Below are 19,332 nucleotides of genomic sequence, written 5' to 3'. Positions count from 1 at the left end.
ACAGCCCAAGAGTGTATACCAGGCTTACCCTGTGTGAGATGGTACTTGCTGTGAACATTACCTTCATATTTTACGCTGCCTTCAACCTCATCTAGAGACTACTCTATCAGCGAAAGGTTTCTGGAGATGGAAGGAGAAGCAAGGCAGTTGCCTGGAAGTGCTAGAAAGCAGGTGCTAATATCTATAACTGCCCCTTTTTTCATGTTTTAAATTGAGGACTTCAGCAACTTGCAGAGAGAGAGAAAGGGAGGTGCTGGTTAGAGCCCTGGGTCACGGTTCTGGTCTCTCTAACCACCAAGGAGAGCCCGAACCTCTGGGCCATGGGAGCCAGCACAGAGTGTGAAAGGAAGAGAAGGAGGCAAAGTAATGAGGCCGGGAGACACACATGTTCAGTCTTGCCTCCCCAAACGTGAAAAGCAACCGGCTCTAACTCCACTGTTCTGTCTGTCTTGGCAGCACAAGCCTCATTCAGCAGAGAGAGGTCTCTGGCAGGAGCTGCATTTGGTACTTCAAAGCCGCCAACAAGAGGCTAACGTGACATTGAGGGAAAGGATGAGAAACTGGTATCGGTTCAGGATCAACACCAGTAATACAGGAGCTCTTGCAGCAAGCTATGCGGGAAAACCAAGCTTGAGGGCGAGGGGGTCAATTTTATGGGCTCCAAAACCACCACTGAAGAAAGGTGCCCAACGGGCCACCAAGTCAAATCTAAGAATGTTGTCACTTTGGAACAACGTTCTGTTAATGAAAACAATTTTAAGTGTGTGCAGAGAGATGAGAACAAAACGGTTAACTGACTAGTTTCTTCTGCAATTAACTCTATGTTAATTTGGACTGGGAAATTGATTCAGTCATTCATTCAACAAACATGGACTCTTTAGCATATGCCAGGCGCTGAGCTCCACAGCAGGGAAGCAATGGGGATGAAGAAAGACATGATCTCAGCTTTTCTAAGGTTTCACTCTGATGGGGGAAATGGATATGGAAGAATCGCAAATCTACAACGGAAAAAAAAGACTGAATATGTAACAAGGTAGACACTATAAACAGAGCAGCTATAACAATGTGGAAGGTGAACTTAGCAAAAGCTGGGGGAGGGTGAATATTCCAGGCAAAGCGACTTGAGGCAGGAACAAGCTGGCACATTCCTAGAAGTGAGGAATGATTCTAGAGAAGGCTCAGTGGGAAAAGAAGACTCAGGTCACACAGAGCATTGCTCATCATGAGAAGGATTTTTGCTCATGACCTAAGAGCAATGGGAAATTCCTGAAGGGTTTAAAGAGCCACGACATGATCACAAATTTGTGTTTCAAACACAGCCATTGTAAATCGAAATTCAAAAACCTAGCAAATGTGTATCCTGGGGATCAGTTCATGAGTAAAAGTGAGGATAAACTCAAGAGTATTACACATGTGGCTCTGTGTACAGTTAACTCTCTTGTGTGCAAAATAACATATAAACATTTTAAAATCTAATAAAAGATTACAACTTATCATAGTAAGATGCTTATGTGTTTGTTTTGTAAGACTTGGGCTTAGGGAGCGCATTGCCATGAAACACAATAATGTCTGGTTTCTTTGTCCTGGTGAAGGTCCTCGAATGCAATGTACTTCACATATGAAAACACTAGTCCTTTTTATTCTCATCTGGAGAGCACACATTTGGGGATGAATTTTTCAGTTAAGGTGCAAATTCCTTAGGTTTATCTACACCACATGTGGGTAAAGATGGGATACAGTTTGTGTCCACTTTATCAGAAGCTTGATTCCCCAGAAATTTAAGTTCTAATTTTGGCTGAAGCTTCTCTGCAATTTCCCTTAATTTATATGAGAAACTGATGACCTCGTTTCAAATACTAACTTATACAGACTTTGATTTAAAAAACAAAACAAAACTGTTTCTACCTTTGAGCTTTTACCTCATGGTTATAAAATTACTTAGCTACACCATCACTTGAAAACATAAAAATGCTTGTCTTTCCCACATGCAGCTTTATTTCTGCACTATGGGCTATTAAAATATCAATATACTTTAAAAGTTATAAATTGAATGTAATGAATCATTTAAATAAACTCTGTGCCAAAAAACCAGGCAATAGTCTCTTAAGTCTCCCAAACCGATTTTTCATTAACCTGATTTTGGGAACATAACAAGAAATGCATGCCCATGGACAGAATTCCCACTTGATACAGTTCTGGATTCAATACACAGATAACATCACACTGCATTATTTGATTTCTAGTCATTAGTTCAATTCTACGCCTTTCAGCATACAGAAGTCAAGGCTTACATGATTCCCACTCCATATCAGTTTCCTTTTGTGTTAAAATAGAAGTGTGGCCCTAGCACATAGCAGAGCTCAGGGGACAGACAGCCCTAAAGGTGGATGGATAACAGGTACTTGGCAAGTCTTAACTGTTAATTATCAAAGCTGCCTTATTGAGTTGACTATGGCCCTTGACTCTGAATATGAACCCTGCTTAATGACTACTTGAACAACAGGAGAGAAGCAGAATCTGTGCTAAATGGAACTGTAGTTACTTCATTCCCCTGCTTTAAAAAAAAGTCAACTACTCCCCAAACCTGTAAAACACCTGGGCTGATCCCTGTCAAAGTACCCAATCTCTTCTCGGGTCTAGACCTCACTCAGCCTTTCACTCTACACGCTGAAAGGACAGCCTTCCTCTGCTTCTATCACCAGGGCATCTCCTCCTTGGAGAAGTCTTTATTCTTTACTGTGCCTGCCCATTACATTTATTCAAAGCCCCTGGACAGCAGAGGCCAAGTGTTATTTTTCTTTGTTCAGCATTCAGAACATAGAGCTTCCCCAGTAGCTCAGAGGTAAAGAATTCACCTGCTAATGCTGGAGACACAGGTTTTATCCCTGGGTCAGGAAGATACCCTAGAGAAGGAAATGGCAACCCACTCCAGTATTCTTGCCTAGAAAATCCCATGGACAGAGGATCCTGGTAGGCTACAGTCCGTGGGGTCACAAAGAGTCAGACACGACTGACCCGCTGAACAACAATTCAGCATACTGGAGTGCCTTGAATCCATCTTACAGTTATGGAAACTTTCTGGCTGGGAAAGTTGTTCATTTATTAATCGCAGCTGAGTGGTGGTCTTGGTTTAGTCATTAAGTTGTGTCCAACTTTTGTGACCCCACGGAACTATAGCCTGCCAGGCTTCTCTGTCCATGGGATTTCCCAGGCAAGAATCCTAGAGTGGTTGCCATTTCCTCCTCCAGGGGATCTTCCCAACCCAGGGATCAGACCTGGATCTACTGCATTGCAGGAAAAGTCTTTACCAGCTGAGCCACATGGGAGGCTCTTATTTGAGTGCTCACTGATTTTCTTTTTAAACTATCTGAAGAGAGCAAAAGTTTTCCTTGACCTCTCATCCCACACGCCAAGCTCTCTCTCCCTCCCTCATCTACTGCCTCCAGGATGTTTCTAAATTCTTGCTTCCTCCTGTGCTCCTGTGACCCTCCCGTTTCAGAGTCCACGGCGCACTGGCCCCCTCCCTACTCCCCAGAGCACTCTGACGGTATCAGCGGCAGCTCACGCCGTCCTGAGTCCTTTCATGTACAACCTGACACTCGATCCTGCACCGGGACCACACGAGGTGGACTGGCAGGCATCTACACTGCTCCTCCCGATAAACAGAGCCGAGTTCACGAGCTCTGCCTCAGGTCAGGTGGGTCATGAGCGTGAGTCAAAGGAAGCCGGGGGGCCCCGCTCCGCGCTCAGCTCTCTACTTCTGCTCAAGGGCCGGAGACCTCTCGTCCACTGGGATGTTTCATCAGAACCTTCTATGTGGCTGAGAATGGACTGGGCTGCTGCGGGAACAGACCCAAGTCCTACCCTGCAGGGAGACGGGACCAATGCCAAGGGAGAACCACATAGGCTGCACCAGTGGGAGTTTCATATCTGAAGGAAGAAAGGTCATCACCCTTCTCCAAATTCTACAAGAACAACTGTTCATGCCACACGAATTGCTAATACTCCCTATGACCCCGGACTGTTGTCTGTAGCATATAAATCTGACCAGACCTCTGAGGGAAGGCGTGACTCTCACACCTTCTTGCATCCCCAAAGCATCTCCCATGCAGGAGGACATGTGATGAGATGGTACCATATCTCAGGCAGCATCAGGTTCTGAAGCCCGTGGCGGGGGGGCGGGGGGTGGGTGGGAATCATCTATGATTGATACACCCCTGAACCCTTATCCAAGTGGTCCAATCCAATCCACAAATACCACATGCTCACGCATGCATGTGCCAACTCCCTTCAGTCACGTCCAACGCTTTGTGACCTCATGGACCATAGCCCGTCAGGTTCCCCTGTCCATTTATTCAAGAATACTGGATTCTCCAGGCAAGAGTACTGGAGTGGGTTGCCACGTCCTCCTCCAGGGATCTTCCTGACCCAGGTATTGAAGCTGCGCCTCCTACATTCCTGCACTGCAGGCAGGCTCTTTACAACAAGTGCCACCACCGCATGCTCAGCTGTGTCCAACCCTTTGTGACCCCGTGGACTGCAGCCTGCCAGGCTCCTCTGTCCATGGAATTTTCCAGGCTAGAGTACTGGAGTGGGTTGCCATTTCCTACTCCAGGGGATCTTCCCAACCCAGGGATCGAACTCCCTTCTCCAGTGTCTCCTCACTGCAGGTGGATTCTTTACCCCTGAGCCACTGGGGAAGCCCTTGAACCCTTAAAACACTAGCAGAGGTTTTTTTTATGCAGACATGTACCCTGTCTCTCTCAGTAACTCTTGTAGGGCCGGTTTTTCCTTTGGTGTTTGGACACATCAATTGTGTGTTCTGTGGTTTTGTATTCTGAGTTTTTAGCGCAGGACCTGACGAAATAGTTCACTCACATGCATTTAAGGCACAACGGGCCAGAAAACATCTCTGTTTCTGAAGACCAAAGTCATCCTCCGTGAGCTGACACAGACAGCTTTGAAAGGCAAACAGAAAGGGAGCGTTCATCTGCTGCACACTTGCACTTCACACTCACTCCAGGACATGTGATCACCACGCAAGACTGGTGAGCGGAATCCTGTGGCTACTTAAATTACTTCTCTTGTGTTCTTCTTTCCTTTAATTATTATCATTGCGGTTGTTATCATTTATTTTATTCATTGCCAAGCATGCATAACTGAACACCAATAAGATACAGGCATGCTTTTCCTCCACTGTAAATGTTTAGCCTCTGCTATGGACTAAGTCTCCCGGAGGAGATTTGCTTGAATAATAATAAGCGTAGGTGCTGTTCCATAAATACTCCTTAGATCAATTCATATATTAATTAAGCACTGACTGTATGCCATAGGGGCTTCCCAGGCGGCACTAGTGGTAAAGAACCTGCCTGCCAATGCAGGAGACATGAGAGGCAGATTCGATCCCTAGGTCGGGAGGATCCCCTGGAGGAGGGCAACCCACTCCAGTGTTCTTGCCTGGAGAATCCCCATGGGCAGAGGAGCCTGGCGGGCTGCAGTCCGTAGGGTCACAAAGAGTCGGACATGACTGAGTGGCTAAGCACGCATGCATATGCATGCATGGATGTATGTGTGCCGTAAAACCTGCTAGGAGGAAAATAAGACAAAATCATTTCACGGCCACGTCACAGGTGGATATACAAGGCAAGAAGGGACCGGGCAGGACAGGGGGGGCTTGAGGAAATGACCCCTCCCTCCCCCCACGTACCGCCCAGGGCCCTTCTCCTGACTCCCTCCCTCACCTGCAGACCCTGAATCAAGTGTCACCTTTGCAGTGAGCCGCTCCCTTCAACCCCATTTAGAACCGTAAACCCCCTCCTCGTCTACCACACACACTCCTTGACATCCTCTCTCCCTGGCACTGAGCATCTTCTGACCACATTCCCACTTATTTTACTTCTTTTTCCCCAAGAAGGTCAGCCCCAAGATGGCACAGTGTCTGATTTGTTCAGTGTTGAACCTCCGCCTTCAAACAGCACCGAGCACAGAGTGGGTCTCGGCAAGTCTTCAAACATCGGCCTCCGTGACCCCCCGAAAGGGCAGCTGACCTGGCTCTCTATCCCGAGGCCCTTTCTTTTACTTCACAGCCATTATGGAAGAACTGAAGCTATCTTTTAAAGTTTGTTTACTAATTTTCTCTCATCCCTCACCTGGATGGAAGCTTCATGCTAAGAGGAAATTTTTCTGCTTTGCTCATGGTTGTGTCCCCGGCACGCTAAACAGAAGCTGGCCCCGTTGGTTTCTTCCATAAATTCTGGCTGAATGAATGACGTCATCCCCACGCCCATGGCTCATGACCACTGAGCTGTCAGTTTATGGCAGGCAGGCTTCACTGTATTCTCTCCCCCAGTGGTCACAGCAATCCAGTGAGGTGGGCACTATTATTCTCCTCATTTCACAGAGTAGGAAGTACAGACTGTACCCTGCCCAAGGTTGCAAACTGGCAAAGAGAAGAGCTGGCAATTAACTGCAAGCCATGCAACTTGAGTCTTGCTTCTAATCACCGTTCTGCTGAACTGATGGCAGCGGCACGGCAGGAGAACGGGGCCCGCATCGCTCCAGGGCAGCTGGAGTGGCCTCCTCATCATCTGGCTCCTTTAAGCCCCTCTCCTGGCCACTGCCATTCTCCACACTACAGTCTGAGTGATATTTTCCAATGGCAAAACTGATCATCTCACTCTGCTTTACATCTCTTCAATGGCAGCCCATCCATAGAGCACACATGTTGAGGTCCCACTGGCAAAAGGGATCAATATTTATGATAACCTCCCTAGAAGGATGATACTGTCATCTCTGGAAAAAAGACAGGTTAGGAAGAAAAGGATGGACTTCAGGGAAATGATCCACTTTTGAGATGATAACGAGAAAAGGCTTGCTTGGTCTTGATAAGCTGACTTTATCAGTAATTCAGAAATATTTATGTAATAGCAGAGTCTCAGCAAGGTAGATGTCTTAAAATGGATCTACTTGGGTCCCACCAAGAAGCATTAATCTAGGTACATCTTTGACATTCCTTGACTTAAATATTTTCAGGTCTTAAGATACCAGGCAAAGCATCTGCATTTTGGACAGTATCATATAAACCATCAGTCAAGATAAGACCCAACTAGCTCTACTGAATGACCAATGAGGCCTCTTTGGTTCAACAGTAATGTTACGTAGCTTACAGATTCAAATCTGCCCTAACTCAAGCCACAGGTTTCAAAAATGTCCAATATGCAACTTCCCTGGCAGCCCAGTGGTTAAGACTGCCGCAACTTCCAGGGTAGGGGGCGTGGGTTTGATCTCTGATAGGCGAACTAATAAGATCTCACATGTCTGCTCCCCGCAAAAAGAGGAAAACGAAAATGTCCAATGCTTGGACAGCTTATGCCACGTGACAAGACGCCTAAAGAACTATTACATCTGATAAAATCACCTTGCTTATGCCAGGTCAACAGTCTTAGCACAGAATATGCTCATTCCAAAAATTATTCCATTTCTTCCCTTAACATACACCATCCTGCCACATGTGGCTAGGAAATAAGGCAAAGTAAACACAAAACACAAACCATGTTCTGCTCCTAGCATGTCAGACTTTTGAACTAGTGCCGTGTGGGATTCAGAGGAAAGCAAGACTATCCAGGTCTCTTGCATCCCGCAAGTTCCCTAATGTGGTCAGAGATGAGCTTTGCTAGTGGGGAAGCTCAATGCTCATCCACCCATCATCCCACGATGCTGGCATTTTACCAGGCTTCCTTGACGTTACCGGAACTGGTCCCTGACTGAAATCATCTCTGGCCGAGGGGTGACCGTTGACACAATCTTAGCTGCCGGCTCTTGCGGCTGAGAGAAAAGGAAGGTCTAAGCAGGCACAGTCTTCCCTGCATCCAACCTCTCCAGCTGGGAGGAGCCCCCGGCACGCAGAGCAGCAAGTGTATGGGCAGTGACATTAAACTTCAGGCTCAGGCTCCCCTGGTGGCCCAGCAGTTAAGAATCTGCCTGCCAATGCAGGAGACAAGGGTTCAATTCCTGGTCAGCGAAGATCCCACGTCCCATAGGGCAGCTGAGGCCACGTGCCACAGCTACTGAAGACTGAACGCTCTAGAGCTCACGCTCCGCAACAGGAGAAGCCTGAGGACCAGCTAGAGAGGAGTCCCTGCTCACTGCAGTGAGACACAGCCCAGGCGCAGCAACAGGGACCGGGGGAAGCCAAAAAACAAATACATCAAAATTTAAAAAAACCTTATGCTCAAGACTACAAATGAGTTTTTTTTTTTTTTTTAACACATCTTCAAATTACTTAACTTGCACAAATCACCCAGGAAAATGTCTTCCCTCACAAAACGTTTTTTAAAAATCTCGACAGGAGTCAAACAGTCTGGGGACCTACTGAAAAATATGGGATTTAATGGTGGTGCCATAGCAAATTTCTAATCTGAGCCACGTTATGTAGTTTAACAATTTTCTTTTTTTTTTTTTGAAAGTTCAGAAACGTATTTAAGTACTGACTTTCAGCTCTGGTTATTTTTCAAGTGCATCTATATAAACTAAAACAGTCTACCCTACACCAGACAGAAATTAACAGTGCTTTAGAAACAATGACTGTGTATTACAAAATCCAGGAGAAAAAAAAGGAAGCCTACAGAAGAAAACAAAACATTTATAGAGGAGAACAGCCAGGAAAGTGAATTTTTCAAGACACTTCATAGGTATAAAAACAATTTTTACTATGCACATTGAATTAGCAGCCCCATGAGATAAATTACTCTTTACAGAGTCTGTGTAATCTAGGTAATAAACAGGATCTCCCATTTTATTACAGGAACAAAGCAATCCCTGGTTAGATGCACTGCAACAAATTAAGGGAAAAGAAAGTGAGATTATTCAAATTCAGGAAAGATTACTCAGCACTCACTAAGGTGAAAGGCAAACAAAAACATGGAGAAGAGCTCAAATATTGAAGGTTTCTAATTTTCCAGATGTCATTTCAGTTTTCTAATTACAAAATTATAGCTTTAAAATGTAAAACCACCAGGTTATTTACTTCTGATAGAGCTTTCTAATTTCCTTACAAGTTCTTTCGCTTTCAACTCTATACCATGCCCAAAAGAATACTGTTTTTTCCTCAACCCACCCAGATTCCAAAACCCTACTGCAGACCCTCTCAACCATGAAGCATGCAACGACCCCCAAGACCCTTTCAACATGCTGACAGGATCTGCCAATACACAGGGCAAGGAGGAAGTGTCATTCCCTGGGATTTAAACAGGCCTCCTTGGTCAAACGAGAACAGCTAAAGATGTTAAAGATCCCAAAGGCAGTGCTCCATCAGACTCCAACATTTTAAGCAATTGGGAAAGACAAAACAGGTATGAATGCTAGCATAAAAATCTTTCTTTAAATTCAGTGTTTATTTGTCAAATACCAATTTTTTCTTTTATTCCTTTCTGTTTCTGATCTTTGGAAAAACCACATCAGTATCAAATGTCACTCAGTTCTTATTCAAACAGAGGAAAGCAGACACAGCGGCTGCACCCGTGACTTAGCTGACCTGGGCTCTCAGTAAAAACAAACCTCTATAAATCACCAGATGTAAGCAATTGGATAGTGATCACTTTAATTAATTGAACAGCTTTCCTGAAATTTACTGTATAATTTCAACCCTCCCAACACCTTTCCCAGATGCAACTAACAATGGTGGTTTTCTCCCTTAAGTTGTTTAAAGGAGGAAAACATTTTTAACTTCAGTGGCTTAAGTGTATTTTTAAATTAATCAAGATGGATGTGGTAAACTACTTCATTTTAGACATCAAACCAAGCTCCTTCTAAATGACTTTAAAGGCTGAAAGTCAAAATTATTCTAAAACATCTCCAATGTGTAAATATAAACACATCATCTGACCTAATAATACAGAAAAATGTAACACAGTTTTAATCTTATTTGAAAACTCAGATATACAAAAAGACACCAATGATATTTCTAACTTCAATCACCTATTGAATTTTAACTGTATGAAGTAGATAGTTTGATTTGATGTTTCTCAACTTGATTTCCACACTTAAAAGAGGATACCCCAATGTTTTCTTTTCAACTCCATTTCTCCTCCCCAAATAGCTTATTCTCCACGGAACTATATAATACTGAATCCACAGATCCCAGGCCAACCATAGAGTGATACCCGAATTTAAGTCCTAGTCTACCATAATCAAATACACATCTCTCATGTGAAGGTGGCTTCTCTGAATCTTGAAGGTCACAGCAGCAAAGGATGGCAATGTATAAAGTGTCTCTGCTACAATGATACTCAAAATTTAGGAGTGAGAGAAAAAGAGAGAGAGGCTAGGAAACAAGTTAACCAGTTTAAAGGAAGCAGATTGTGCTTGTAAGATCTGTAGTCTAGCCCATATGAAACTGCTCTCATGGTCCATGCGAACATATATGTGAAATCCTTCTAACATCCACTTACAAGGAGAGAAGTGTAATATTTGCTGTAACTGGTCCTAAATTTGGAATGGTCTCCAATTCATTGTTGTTCAGTTTCCTATAAATGCCAAAAAGAGAGAGAGAAAGAGAAGCTGATTACACAATCTGTATTCCATAAAGGAGAAAACATTATAAAATTCATTTAAAGATCCCTCTCCCAAGTTAAAGGTTTTAAATACTGGGTTGGCCAAAAAGTTCACTCCAGTTTTTCCGTAAGACGGTATGGAAAAACCTGAATGAACTTTTTGGTCAACCCAATAATTACTGTAACCCAAATGCTCTTTACAATCAAATACTGTGATGGGTAATATATTTGATTCAAACCTCAAACAGGAAAGAGCTGAACTCACACTTCTTGAAGGCTGTGAAGGTGGCTCAAGGAACTTGCTTTGATGAAAGACAATCTGTTGTGACTTAAGTCTCTGTGGAAAAAAAACAAAAATAAAATTGTAAGTAGTTTCCAAAGATCACTAACAGTGCTTAATGATGTGCAAGACAGAGTGGATTTATGAACTCTCTCTCTCAACACCAGCTACAACAGGAGAAATAATTGGTCTAGCCTGTCCATAAACTAGAGGGCAAAATCCAAAATACAAACTCCGAGGACAAAATTAGTTTAGGAGGCTGGCAGATTCAAATGCTCCAACCCGCAAATGTTTTAGGAGATGGTTTTTGGCCCAGGGTGAACAGATCTTTGTGAACTGGTTGTTTTGCCTCGCCCTCCCCACCCCCTGCCATCTCCTCACTTCCAACCTGATATGATGAAGTCATAGCTTATGAAAAGTGGCTAATTAGGCAGGTTGCTGAAACTAAAACGTCTAAAGAAACCTTTTTATTATTGTAAAACTAAGTATCAAAGTCCTCATTACAGTCAAAGAAAGTAGAAATTGCTTTTCATACATATTTGTTTCCCTGGATTAAGGCACCAAATTATTTAAAGTACTGGGATGTGTGTGTGTGTTGAGTGGGTAGGACACATTCCAACTTCTGTGTGTGTGTGTGTGTGTGTGCGTGCGTGCGCGTGTGTTGCGAGGGTAGGAAACAACCCAAACTTTGCTTTCCTGAATTTCCCCAAATCTCAATATAATGTGTAACTTAAAGCACATCAATCACCTAACACAGTTAAGCAGACTCTTCAGAACCCGTGATCAGGTTTCTTTTCAATCATTAAAATAAATCTGCTTCTAACTCAGAGATTCCTTATAACTTAGTAACATTTCTACAGGACATCAGCATTCAAAAGAAAGCAAAACCAAATTCCTACATGTTCAGGGTTCTAGGTCAGGCCATCAGCTCGCATTCAAGAGTCAAAATGTGAAAGAAAATCTGGCAAAATACTTGGTTATAATGACTACATGCCTTCAAACTGGTCTAATGAAAATGACCTTGCTGAACATCTGCTGCAAACCAGCCTGACAAGCAGGATGGGCGAGAGCTCTGCCCCTGAAAGTGTGTACCCAATCCTACCAGGTTAACTTCTGCAGTGTTTAAGAGTGAGGATTTTTAAATAACCCAAGCTAGAGATAACCAAACTTGACTGGGGAAGAGCAGGAACCATGTGCTATATACCTAAGTATGCCACTCGGGCTGCCTGCCCCCTGCCAAGAAAAACGCAGAGAAATCACATTCAGAGAAGCCCAGTGTTACTCTGTGTACATCCATTAAGTAACAATCAGAAATCAGAGATCCTTTTTAAGTCTTTGCATTTTTTGTTTTGAGAATAAACCTGGATCTCTCTATTTCACCTAGAAGGAAAAAAATTTTTTTTTTGCAAAGGTTTTATTTGAAACATGCTTGCCTAAAGACCTACCAGACAGTAACAGACACGAGTAGATTTGTTCTGGTAGAGTTATAACATGAAGGAAAGAGGAAAAAAAAAAAACCTGGCACAGCCTTTAAACTATAAAAGTCCTGCAATTACAACCACTGCGGTGCAGGGTCCCCAGGCTGGAGCCAGACACTTTCCCTCACGGCCCAGCTCGAGTCCATCTGGAGTTCATCAAGGAAACCGTGAGTCCAGCGACTCACGTTCAGACAAAAACCTGTGTGCTTTTAGCACCACAGACAGTCCCGGATTTCCCACGGGCTTTAAAAAAACAACCAAGGAAAAGAGGCCTTCACCTGGGAGGGAGCCTGAACCAACAGAAAGGCTCATTTGGGCTCAGCCTGTTGGGCTGCATCCCTATTGTTCGGAGGAAAGGGGGCACCCGTCTGGCATTTCCAGCTCACACAGGTGATTTCCTTTCTAATGAGAAAAAAAACAAAACTTCCACGCTTTCATTGTTCTCAGGGCCATGCTGTGAGAAAAATAAAAGTTAAAAAAGATGGAGTGCTTCAACTTTTTCCTCCTCCCTACCAGGAGTGGGATGAAATCTCCAACAAAAGACCTTTAAAATGAGAAACTGCCTTCAGAGATCAGGGCACATGCTGGGGACCCCTCATTTCTGATCCATAAGCAGGAGCAGGTAACCTGAAATAGCTCAGTTACTGCAACACACTTCCATTCCTGAGTTTTGCGTACTATTAAAACCACAGCGTGTGTGGGAGAGAAAAAGAAACACCCCTGAAGTGACTTTTATTGCTAAATACTTGAAGCCTTGAAACTTTTAATGCACTTAAATTTAGGTTTCATACAGTTTACGTTTCAGAAATGATCCAAGGATGTCACATTTTCGTAAATCTTCCCTTGTATTGTTTTTTATGGCTAGATCACTAAAAATAACACTAAAAACAGATTCAACTTGTACAATGTCAATGTTTTCTGAAATCCCATTACAGTCAGTAAGGCAGGCAGATTCTTCGTGTTTAGAGTTCCAGCAATGAACATCCTCCCCAGGAAACCTTTTCTAAAAAAACTTTTTGTAATGAGGTTAATAAATAGGAAAGGTGGTGAGGCAGAGAGGTGTTAACTATTTACGCAAAACTCAGCTGGCCAAACACTTGAAAACCAAACTCTACATAGGAGAGAGAAGTCTCTCTTCCTGCATATTAGCAAGCGGATAAATATATATGAAAATTATTCATTTACAACATTTGGTCCCAGCTCTCATTTTCTTCCTTTTAGCATTTGGAAATCTGACTTCCAAGTCAAATTTTAAAATGCAAATCCGGCACAGCTTCTTAATCAATCCCACTGGGGCCTGCAGAGCTGCTAATTCAGCAGAAATCTGGAAAGCTGAAAAACAAAAAGCCAGGCTGTAGCTGTTTTAAGACACTGATCCAAAGTGACTCATAAATCAGCCTGCTATGTTCAAGTTTTCGTCTGGAAAATACAGAAAAACAGCTGTGAAAACCAGAAGGATTTTACCCCCCAACCTCAGCCCCAGCCCTGGTACGGACCAGAGGATTGATCACAGCAGACACTAAAGAAGTCACACCAGCAAAAAGTACCTTCCAAACTTTTTTTTTTTGGCCTGAGCTCAGCTAACCCAAACTTTTCTATTGTGATAGGACAAATAATTCTGAAATTCCAGTGAGGTTTTAAAACTACTTGAAGCTCTTATTGACAACTGGGCAACTTTTCCCTCCTTTGGCTAAGTAAACATATACTAAATAGCCCTCCTCTTTGGGTTCAGAACTCCTTGCAAGCACACAGTCCAGATGTAAACTCAAGTCTGCCTTTAAAGACAGTTGTAAGGAGCACTTGAAATAGTGACTGTTTTAAGAGCCACTTTCATTAAAGTATTAGAAGCTCCTTTAAAAAAAAAAGAGAGAGAGAACTGTGATATTATTATTTTACAGCTCAAACAATTCAACTTTTCACCCATGGGATTCTTATGGCCGTAAATCACAACTGAATAAAGTGAAAAAAATACATACACACATGTGTATTAAAGAGATTAAATTTTTAACTTGTCAATTCAACAAATGAAACAAAAGTTACACACCAAACTTTTTCTGAAGAATGCTCTCATGAAATATTCCTAAGGCAAACTTTTACTTTCTTAATTACCTGAGGAAAAGGAAGTTAAGATATGGGGAAGAACAACATGCATTTTGCTACGTATTTCTAAACTCGGGGCCAGTCTACCGAAAAGCTTTTCTAATTAAGTAAAATTTAAGCAGCAGCTATCTTATGCCTCCTGTTCCAAACATCGAATAACAGAGAAGTTAAAGCTCAATTCTATGCATTTTTCTGCTCATTTCAAAGGTGGAGAGAGGAGACCTCTAGAGCTTTAGGCACAAACAAAAGAAACATTTACAATAAAGAATCTAGACCACATGGTTTGGTGACAACTACAAAGTTGGTTACAAGTCACTCATGCACAAGAATGACAGAGAACTGTCCAGTGAGTGATCACGGTGGGGCTTCTGACAACAAACCGAGCGCTTATTTGCACAAGTGGAACTTATTTTCACATACATTTAAGGAATGTGGACTTGTACTGAGACAATTTACTGCTGGCGGAAATGTAATTAAAGATTGTGCTAACCAAATAAACTGTAATTTGTTTTTAGTATGCCACCAAATTATCTGGAAAACAAAATCCTAATTAGGTCAACTGCTTTTAAGACAACGTTTAAATAGGTATCAAACCCCGTTTGGTTTAACTCAACTTCTAATCTAAGCACTACAGTTTTAAGACGTCCAATTCTTAAAAAAGACATTCACACAAAAACATACTGCACAGCGGCATGATCCGACAGGCCACTTCACTCAGAGAAATGACTGAAAGTTAGAGCACGTGAGTGATCTGAGCCATTCTCAGCACACCCCAGGAAGCACCACGTCCATTCTTTCTCAGCCCTCTATTATTCATACGTGCTCACCTCCAGCCATTCAAATGTTCAGTTCCACATGCTGTCAATAGAGCCATTCACATCTCACGAGTGAGGCAGCATGACCTCCGCAAGAGGCGATTGAACAGAATTAGCCACAACTAATTGAAAGTCTCCCTGTTTTAGGTTAAAGTCCTTATCTCCTTCTTCAACTGTAATAAAGACCACTGAACAAGACATCCCATGATAAGAGATTACATATCAGTCTAAAACGCTCTTCATTTTACAAATTAACGCACATCAACACAAAGCATGTGCTTTTCCATAGTTGGCAATTCTATATTTCACAAAAAGGCTCTGGTGAGCATAGAGATTTAAAAACGCAGTTTTTTAAACGTGTCCAAACTTTCTACCACTACTATGTGGAATGTTAGGAGAGTTGACTAGAAGTTTCAAGAGTTTCAAATCTCCACTACTACACTCTGTTAGGCCCAAATCTGAGTATCAACGATGGACTTTGCTTCTTTTCAACAGGATAGCTACTTGAAAAGAAAGAAAGAAAGAAAGACATACAAGTTTTGACTGTTAACATTTTGCAACGGTCCTCCAATTTTAACAAAACGAGGGCTCGGAGAGAAGGAGACGACATTTGGAAAAAATTAGCCTTTCCAACTCAACGACATTTTCTTCCTTGTTCTTTCACGCAGTTGGCAGTAATTTCAGGTTTTTCAGACTTCATAGCTAGCATCCAAAAACTTGCATAACAGCACCCAGCGCTCTCTCCTAAACCGCCTGGTCGCGCTGAGAAGCCCCAGAAATCACGCCTTCGGTTCTGAAAAAAAACTCTAGTTCCTCCCCTTCCATATCTGCTGCTCAGTCTTGCCAACTTGTTACCGGAATGGGGATGTGCTAGTTTGGTCGAAGAGGGGATTTTATGGAATTTACTAACGCGAAATTAAGCGAGGGTAAAGAACAACAAAATGATGTCTACCATTGCTTGGATAGTGACCTAACTGTTGAGAGGGCTTCCCAAACGAAAGAGCGCGCTGGGCGCCCATAGCGCTGGGAACGCAGAAGGTGACTTGAACCTGTTAGAAACTACAGCTGAGCCGCGGGATCATACTCGGAAAGTGGGAACACAGAACTCAGGGCGGCCGAAGGGTGCCAGCCCTCCCGCCCCGGACGGGCAAGGGCGCGCATCTGAGCCCCCGGGCGAGCTCCGCGCAGGACGCGGATTCTGCGCCCCGGGGGTTGTCAGTAGCTCCATCTCTCCGCCCAAGTGCGGCCGGCGGGGCAGGCAGGGCCCACCTGCGCGGTCCCCCAAGCGCCGGGGGGTGGAGAGGGGTGAGGCCCGGTCAGCTCCTTTGCCATCCCCGCGGGGCGCCGCTCGAGGCCTGGGCCAAGACGGGGTGCGCGGAAAAAGCTGCTGCGCGCCCAGCATCCTGGCCCCCAGCCTGCAGTCCCGAACCTCACGCGGTTCCCCCTCCGCCCGCTGGAAGAATACTTACAGCCGAGCGATCCAGGTCGGAAGCGGCTCGGGAAGGCGCGCCAGCCGCTGGCGACTGCAGTCCAGGAGGTCCCCGAGGCAGCGGCACGGAGCGGGGCAGGGGCGCTCGGCGCCGACCCCGGAGGGCGGCCCCAGCGCCTCGAGGCCGCCGCCCTCGGCCGGGCCCGCGAGCCCCAGCGCCGCGCACAGCAGCAGCCGCAGCGCCGCCGCGAGCGCGCGGAGCCTCGGCGCGCCCATCGTGGGCCCGCAGCCCCTCGCCCGGCCCGGGCCTCCGCAGGCGGCGGGCACTCGGGCCCGGCACCAACTTCCAGCCGGGAGTGGACGCCCGCGCTCGGGGCCGCGTGCGCGCGCCCCCCTCGCAGGGAAGCCCCTTTTCTCTCAGTGCAGACAGCGGAGCTCTTTCGAGCCCCGGGGCAGCGACAGGGAACGCGAAAACCGCGGCCGGCGGTGGCAGGGTTGCAGCGGGCGCAGCGTCCGCGCACCGAGGCCCTCCTGCCCGCGAAAGAAACTTTCTGGCCCCCTCCTTGCCGCCGAGCGCCCAGCCCCGGTGCGCGGGCCGAGGGGCGGCGCTGCCCAGGCCCGCGCGCGCCCATTGGCCAGCCCGGTCCGAAGCCTTCGCGGCCACGTGACAATAACAAGGTGCCCGCCCCGGCCGCAGCGCGGGAGAAAGTGGAGCTGAGATTGCAGGAAATTCGGAGTTACATTTTCCAGCCTCTCGGGCCACAAGTCTCCAGTACGTCCTGGGAAGCATGTATCAAACGGAGTTGAAGAGAAAAAAGGAGTGAGCGAAGAAGTGAGCACTTTTTAGGCCAGTTTTCGGAGTAGGAGGTATTTCGGGGCTCTTCAGGGGAGCAAAGTTAAGTTCTATTGTTAGGAGACCTTGCATTCCAAATTTTAAAAAGAAGCATAAATTATCTTACCATCCACACAGGAAACAATGGTTTAAATAAAAATACAGGGGTTTTTTGTTTTTTTTTAATCTTAAACACTGGTTGGGTTTTTTTCCCCATATGTCAGCTCTAATAGTAAAACGAATTATAAAATGTAAAAGTCATGGTATTAGAAACGGTATACTGACTTACAAATAGCCAGCCTTAGTGCATTGGATAGAGCTGGGAGGAAAGTGTGGGAAATGACCTTCTAGTATACTGTGTTGGCAATCATAGATTGCATGCAATGAGTAAAACAAAACAAAACAAAATAAAAAAAAGTAGTCACCGTAATATTTTAAAGCCAAATGAAAACAAGGACCTTGGAGGAAAAATTAATATATGCACCATGGTTCACCTGTGCCTTGAGTGATGACAAATTGTGATTGAGAATGCTACCAGACTAGAAGTAATACTGACCTGTTCCCTCTGCTGGGGGATGATTCAGGCTTACAGGACCTACCAGTGAGGTCTGTACCCTGACTTACCCTTGCAGGTGACTGCAGCCACAGGAAATGATGGAGACCTCAGAGACCAGATGGGAATGCCCTTCTCCGCTGGGTGAGGAGATACACCCAGAGAAGGTAACTAACTCCTTTGTAGCAAAAACTGAAAACTTACTTTAAACTTTCAGGAATTCCCTGGCAGTCCAGTGGTTACAACACGGTGGGCTTCCATTGCAGGGGGCACAGGTTTGATCCCAAGTCGGGGAACTAAGATCCTGCAAGCTGTGTGGCCATGGTCCAAAAGTAATAAAGTGCCCCCAGATCAGCAGTGAGTTCACCATGTGGACTGCCCTGGCAGTGCAGCGGTTGACTCCAATTTTCAAAGCAGGGGGCCGGGCACCAGGCTGATCCCTGGTCAGGGAAATAAGATCCCACCTGCTGTTTGGTACAATCAAAAGCTAAAGAGTGAAAAAAAATCCAAAAAGCCGTTCACCTCCACAACCTGTTTCTTGAGTGTCTGTCATCTGCCAAAGCATCCCTTGGGGCTGCTCATTACTGAAAAGTGGAAGCCGCTCGGAGAGGTGAGTTTACCTGCAACTCACACTCACTGATTTCCACTGTAGCCAGTTACCTGAATGAAGTCATATTCATGAGGGTGGAGAAAGATTCAACTCGGGAGTTTAGATGTGACATCCCATTCTCTTCTTTCCAGCGACCGTTGACATCCAGCCCATCACTTTTTTTTTTTTTTTTTTTTTGACGAGTACAGTTAGAAAATATTTATAATGAAGGCACTTCAGTTTTGAGTGATCATTTTGCCTCCTTGGGAGTGGGCGAGGCATACCCCAGTTACGGTATAGATTTTCCAGCTCAGTCGCTCTCTTCTATTTTAAATATGGAAAATCAGGCTTAGTGAATTGAATTGGAGTTTTTAAAAACAAGGAAGATGCCAGTATACACATGCCATTAGGTATAGGCACGGTGCCACCAGTATGGTGGCTTGCTCATTAATGTGTCACGCCTGTGACAGATAGCTACCTCTTGGGGGTGGGTTGGCTCATTTTCCTTCTGCATTCTCTACTCTCCTTATATTATTTCATCTTCTTTTGTGGAATTCCATTTACATCCACATGCTGATAGTTGCCACATCCATATTTCTAGCCCAGATCTTTCTCCTAAACTCTAGACCCATATATTCAGCCACTCATAAGGTGTCTCAAATTGGATATTCAAATATAACAACATTTCTAGAATTGAATTTCACCA

At 44.7% G+C, this 19,332-nt stretch overlaps 1 protein-coding gene across 1 annotated transcript in view; it reads right to left on the bottom strand.

The window, feature by feature from the left end:
- The window catches only part of LRIG3 (leucine rich repeats and immunoglobulin like domains 3), a 53,341-nt gene extending 36,290 nt beyond the window's left edge, over nucleotides 1-17,051 (bottom strand). Inside the window, exons 1-3 of the mRNA XM_065934738.1 lie at nucleotides 16,693-17,051; nucleotides 10,816-10,887; nucleotides 10,449-10,523 (exon numbers count right to left, since the gene is read on the bottom strand). Coding sequence (XP_065790810.1) covers nucleotides 10,449-10,523; nucleotides 10,816-10,887; nucleotides 16,693-16,928 — 383 coding nt within the window. The 5' untranslated portion in view covers nucleotides 16,929-17,051. The remainder of the gene's footprint in view (nucleotides 1-10,448; nucleotides 10,524-10,815; nucleotides 10,888-16,692) is intronic.
- Between the last annotated feature and the right edge of the window lie 2,281 nt (nucleotides 17,052-19,332).

This window comes from Muntiacus reevesi, chromosome 4, assembly GCF_963930625.1.
Source record: "Muntiacus reevesi chromosome 4, mMunRee1.1, whole genome shotgun sequence".
Lineage (NCBI taxonomy): Eukaryota > Metazoa > Chordata > Mammalia > Artiodactyla > Cervidae > Muntiacus > Muntiacus reevesi.
This window is presented reverse-complemented; position numbering and strand designations above follow the sequence as displayed.